The sequence below is a fragment of the Notolepis coatsorum genome (assembly GCF_963971535.1).
Source record: "Notolepis coatsorum genome assembly, contig: SCAFFOLD_1553, whole genome shotgun sequence".
NCBI classification, from domain to species: domain Eukaryota; kingdom Metazoa; phylum Chordata; class Actinopteri; order Aulopiformes; family Paralepididae; genus Notolepis; species Notolepis coatsorum.
The window spans coordinates 37,501-43,367 of NW_028170522.1; the positions used below are offsets into that span (position 1 = coordinate 37,501).

Genomic DNA, 5,867 nt, shown 5'->3' on the forward strand with positions numbered 1-5,867 from the left:
AAGATGAGGAACTGAGTTTAGTTTTCAAATTCAGGCTGGACGATTTTGACTACGACATTCATGTGAGCTCAGGCAGAATGAAATGCTTTGGATGCGGGGAAGAGAATCATTTAATTCGTGCGTGCCCAGCGAAAAGGGGGTGAACAGCCCACTGCTGGCGCGGAGGCTACAAAGACCGCAGATAGCAGTCAGCCAGCAGCGAATAAGCCTTCGGCAACTGCCCGCACTGCAGCGAGTACACCTACTGTTACACGCACAGCAGCGCAAACAAGTGTGAGTGAGAGGCCAGTTGCAATTATTGCAAAAGCGCAGGTACACAGTGGAGAGAGCACGGGAAATGTTGTGCAGGCGCAAGCCGCGCAAAGCATCAGCACTATTCAGGGGAATCTGCTAATTGATTTGAACAGTGATACTCAGGTCGAAGTGAGAGAGGATTTAGAGAGTACAGCAACCAGGATAGCGGAGTCTGTACTGGTTGAGGAGGATGAGACAGAGATGGATGTTTCAAAAGTTGTACGAAAGAGGAAAAGCAGGGCTACTTCGAGGGCTACTGGCGGGCAGGACGCGAAGGCAGCTAGGAAGGAGCAGAGCCCCGCCCCCCTCTCAAACGAGGCAAGGCTCAGGAAAGAAAGGACAGGACGCACAGTCACAGGACAGTAGTAACAGCAGTGAGGAAGAGGAGGATGTGCTCTTGAGTGATTTATCACAGCCTGAGTTCTCTTTCGAACAGATAAAAACTTTTTTGAAAGATACCAAAGGTAAATCTATTAAATTAGAGGAACTTTTCCCTGATTTAAGGAAGTTTCATGATTCTGTCACAATACACATGAGGAGTGGGGAGGACGCAGGGCTACCTTTTTTCTCTCACCAAGAGGGATTCCGCTTAAAGAAAATATTATCAAGAGTCAGAGCAAAAATCAATGAGGAGGCTGTTGGTCCTGATGATGTATAGGCCTAATGTGTTTTTTTGCTATTGTTTGGTTGCTGCTGTGCTGTATACTAAACATGTGTGAATTTAAACTGGGGTCTTTAAACGTTAATGGTGCTAGAGAAGATGGTAAGAGAGCTGCCCTGTACAGCCTGATCAGGGGCAAGAAGCTAAATGTTACTTTTCTTCAGGAAACTCACAGCACGGTTGAAAATGAATCTGACTGGAAGAGGGAGTGGGGTGGGGGAGCTTTCTTCAGTCATAAGAGTAGTAACAGTGGGGGAGTTGGTTTTCTTTTTTCTAGGGATTTTCTACCTGCTTCATGTGTTGTTGATGAGATCATTCCAGGCAGGTTGCTTAAACTCTGTGCTGTATTTGAAAATGTAAAGATGTGTTTTGTAAATGTATACGCTCCAACGGTGGGGTTGGAAAGGTTATTGTTTTTGGATAAATTAAAAGATACTCTTAGTGCTTGTAGTAGTGAGGAGTATCTGTTTGTGGGTGGTGATTTTAACTGCACTGAAGATCCCGTGTTAGACAGGAATCATCAGGAGCCGCATGCGGCTTCTAAAGCCTGTCTAATACGACTGGTTGAAACCATTGAACTGTGTGATATTTGGAGATATCTCCACAGTAATCAGCGGCAGTATACCTGGGCTCATTCCAGGGATAATTATTTATCGTTAGCCAGGCTTGATCGTTTGTATTGTTTTGAACATCACATGAGTGTGGTCACAAGCTGTTCCATAAGTCCGGTGGGTTTATCTGACCACTCCCTTGTCCAGTGTTCTATTTTTATAAAAAATGTAAAGTGTAAAAGTGCATATTGGCACTTTAATGTCTCTCTGTTGGCTGACAATGGTTTTAAGGATGCTTTTGGTTCTTTTTGGGCTGACTATAGGCAAACTAAACGTGACTTTAGTTCACTGCAACAGTGGTGGGATGTAGGTAAAATACATATAAAACAGCTTTGCCTACAGTACACTCTCAATGTTACAAGAGACATGGCCAGATCTATGAGAGCTCTGGAGAGAGAAGTGATGGAGATGCAGGAGTTGGCAGGCTCCACTGGAGAAAGAGAACATATTGAAGTTTTCAAAAGGAAAAAATCAGCTCTGTCTGACCTGTTGGGTATCTCTGCTAGGGGCGCTCTGGTTAGATCCCGTTTTCAAAACGTGGTCCAGATGGATGTTCCGTCTCACTTTTTCTTTGGTTTGGAGAGCAAGAATGGCCAAAAGAGGCTGCTACACTCTCTGAGGTCAGACACTGGGCAGATGCTGCATGAGACAGCCGACCTCCGTCGGTGTGCGGTTGGTTTCTACAAAGAGCTCTATAGAACTGAGTACCAAGAAGAGCCGGAGGTGGCACGGTCCTTCTTTGAGGGCCTCCCTAGAGTCTCAGCTGAGGACGGCGCAGAGCTGGAAGCACTGCTGTCAGGCCAAGAGCTGCTAGAGGCTTTGCAGAGCATGCAGAGTGGGAAGGCGCCTGGGATTGACGGTCTCCCGGTTGATTTTTACAAGTCTCTCTGGTCTGTGATTGGTGAGGATCTTTTGAGTGTCCTCAGTGATAGTCTGAGAAAGGGGAGGCTGCCTCTGAGCTGTAGGAGAGCGGTCATCACTCTCCTGCCCAAGAAGGGAGACTTACAGAACATCAGGAACTGGCGTCCAGTGTCTTTACTCTGCTCCGATTATAAAGTGCTCTCAAAGGTACTGGCAATGAGACTGAGGAAGGTGATGGAGCGGGTCATCCATGTGGACCAAACCTACTGTGTGCCCAGCAGGTTGATATCTGACAACATTACGTTGATTCGAGATATTTTGGACCTCTCTGGTGTTTTGGGTTGTGAACTTGGTCTGATTTCTCTAGATCAAGAAAAGGCTTTTGACCGAGTTGAACATCAGTACCTGTGGAAAGCAATGCAGGCTTTTGGTTTCAGCTCTGGGCTTATAGCTATGATCCAGGTCTTGTACAGAGACATTGAGAGTGTACTTAAGATTAACGGTGGTTTAAGTGCGCCTTTTGAGGTTCAGAGGGGAGTCCGACAGGGCTGTTCTTTATCAGGAATGTTGTACTGTCTGGCCATAGAGCCGCTGTTACACAGATTAAGGACTCATTTGTCGGGTTTTTCTTTTCCGGGTTGTGACATGAAATTCAAACTGTCTGCATATGCTGATGATGTCATGATTATGGTAAAGTCCCAGCACGATATTAACATTGTACATTCAAATGTGAGGGCTTTTGGTACTCTCTCTTCTGCTAGGGTGAACTGGCAGAAGAGTGAGGCCTTAGCAGTGGGTAAAGGGCCAATTGATGGACTTGTGTTACCTGGAGGCCTGACTTGGAAGAGGGGAGGCCTAAAGTACTTGGGGATTTATCTGGGGGATGAGGTATTTTCTTCCAAGAATTGGGACGGTGTGGTGGAGCAAGTGGAGGGCCGGCTGAAGCGATGGAAATGGATTCTTCCAAAACTGTCGCTGAAAGGTTGGGTCCTTATTATCAACAATCTTGTGTCCTCCATGCTGTGGCATCGGCTAACATGTACGGACCCGCCACTGAACCTACTGTCTAAGGTGCAGGGGTTGATGGTGGACTTCTTCTGGGACCGGTTGCACTGGGTCCCGCAGAGCGTCCTTTTCCTGCCCAAGGAGGAAGGGGGACAGGGGCTTGTCAACTTGGCAAGTAGGGGAGCTGCGTTCAGGCTCCGTTTCATTCAGAGACTCCTGACAGGACCGGCTGATCTGGTCTGGAGACCTGTGGCCCGAGCCATACTGGAGCGGTGTGGTGGGCTAAGTCTGGCTGAGCCGATGTTCTCATGGATTTAAAGGGTTGTACAATGAAAAACCTGCCCCGTTTCTACAAGGGACTGTTAACAGTGTGGGGCTTGTTTACGAAAGAGAGACTGAAGGACGGTGGCTCTTTGTACTGGCTTCTGAGGGAGCCGGTGGTTCATGGGACTCGTTTTCAGGGTGGGGCCGAGCCAGCACTGAGGCAAAAGCTGTGTGAGGCGAAGATGTTCACGTTGGGTAATGTGCTGGAGGTGTGCGGTCCCCTTTTTGATAATGCTGCCGGTCTGGCCTCACAGCTGGGCACAAGGTCTGTCAGGGTGATGGGCCGCCTATTGGGAGGCTGGAAACAGCAGCTGACTGATAATGAACTGGAAATGTGTGTTGATTATTGTAATGGTCAGTTATTGCCTGCTGTAAATGATTCTTTTCCTGAGGTGAAACTTATCCCTATTTTTAAATGTGATGGTTGTCTGTTAGAGGTGAGCAGTTCTGCTGATTGCAGGCTGAGCACCATGGTGGGCAAAGCTATGTACTACCTGTGTGTTAAAGTGTTGAACCAAAACAGGCTGAAGGATAGGGTTGACACTCCATGGAGAGCTCATCTGGGCCTACAGGAGGCTCAGAGGCCTGAGTGGAGAGCACTGTACAAACCACCGTTAACTAAAAGGGTTGGGGATTTACAATGGAGAATTTTACATGGTGCAGTTGCTGTGAACGCTTTTGTCTCTGTGATTAATTCTGATGTTGAAGACACCTGTCCTTTCTGCACCGAGAGGGAAACAGTTTTTCACTGTTTTTTAAAGTGTGACAGGCTCTTGGTTTTTTTTCAGTTCCTGACCCGCATGTTTGTGCTGTTTGATGAACATCTTACTCCAGAGATGTTTATTTTGGGGTTCAGGTACAGCAGGAAGAGGAGGTTAAAATGTCAGCTCTTCAACTTCCTGCTGGGTCAGGCAAAAATGGCCATTTATCTAAGTAGGAGGAAAAAGATTGAGGATTCAGTGCTGGTAGATACCACTATTTTGTTTAGAGGTATGGTAAAGGCAAGGTTACGAACGGATTTTCATTTTTACAAGTTGACCAGCAATGTAGCAGAGTTTGAGATGATATGGTGTTACAAGTGGGTGTTGTGTACAGTTGTGGAGGAGTTGGAGTTGGTTTTTGGCTTTGTTCTGATGTGAAGTTTGTCTTATTTTTCTTGATTTGAGTTGCTGTTCTGTTTTTTGCAGTATACATTCTGATGTATTGTTGATTGCTGAGTGAGAAAATAAAGTTGTGTTTAAAAATCAATCTCTCTCTCTCTCTCTCTCTCTCTCTCTCTCTCTCTCTCTTCTCTCTCTCTCTCTCTCTCTCTCTCTGTCTCTGTCTCTCTCTATCTGTCTCTCTCTCTCTCTCTCTCTCTCTCTCTCTCTCTCTCTCTCTCTCTCTCTCTCTCTCTCTCTCTCTCTCTCTCTCTCTCTCTGTGTCTCCAGACTCGTCGTCTCTCTAAGTCCGAGCGGCAGCGCTTCAACGAGGAGGTGGAGATGTTAAAGGGTCTGCAGCACCCGAACATCGTCCGCTTCTACGACAGCTGGAAGTCCACCGTTAAAGGTCACAAGTGCATCATGGTGACGGAGCTCATGACCTCCGGGACCCTCAAAACGTCAGTCCAGACGCAGAACCATGTCTTAACCCTTTCACTGCCGCACTACCAAACGGTTAACCCTACCACACTACAGAAGGTTAACCCTTTCACTGCCACACGACAAAGGGTTAACCCTTTCACTACCACACTACCAAACGGTTAACCCTTTTCACTACCACACTACCAAACGGTTAACCCTTTTCACTACCACACTACCAAACGGTTAACCCTTTCACTGCCACAATACAGAAGGTTAACCCTTTCACTGCCACACGACAAAGGGTTAACCCTTTCACAACCACACTACAGAAGGTTAAAGGTACAATATGTAATAATGCCGCCAAACGGTGACCTCTTGGCAAAAGAGCCCAGCTTGGTATTGCACTTTGTTAACCTTTTTTGGTTTTGGTTGGATGTGTGGGTTAAGAGTTTAGTAACTTGTCACACTGTGAGTTTCTCCAGACGAGGTGTGGCCAGCAGTAGCAGCCCCCCCCCCCCCTTTCCCCACTCAACACATCAGACCAAAACG

The 5,867-nt window shown here is 47.0% G+C and overlaps 1 protein-coding gene across 1 annotated transcript in view; it reads left to right on the forward strand.

Moving 5' to 3' along the window:
• Nucleotides 1-5,356, forward strand: part of LOC311248501 (uncharacterized protein) — a gene marked incomplete at its 3' end in the record, with an annotated part of 28,639 nt that extends 23,283 nt beyond the window's left edge. Inside the window, exon 2 of the mRNA XM_084339372.1 lies at nt 5,187-5,356. Within this exon, the coding sequence (XP_084195498.1) occupies nt 5,187-5,356 (170 nt within the window). The remainder of the gene's footprint in view (nt 1-5,186) is intronic.
• Between the last annotated feature and the right edge of the window lie 511 nt (nt 5,357-5,867).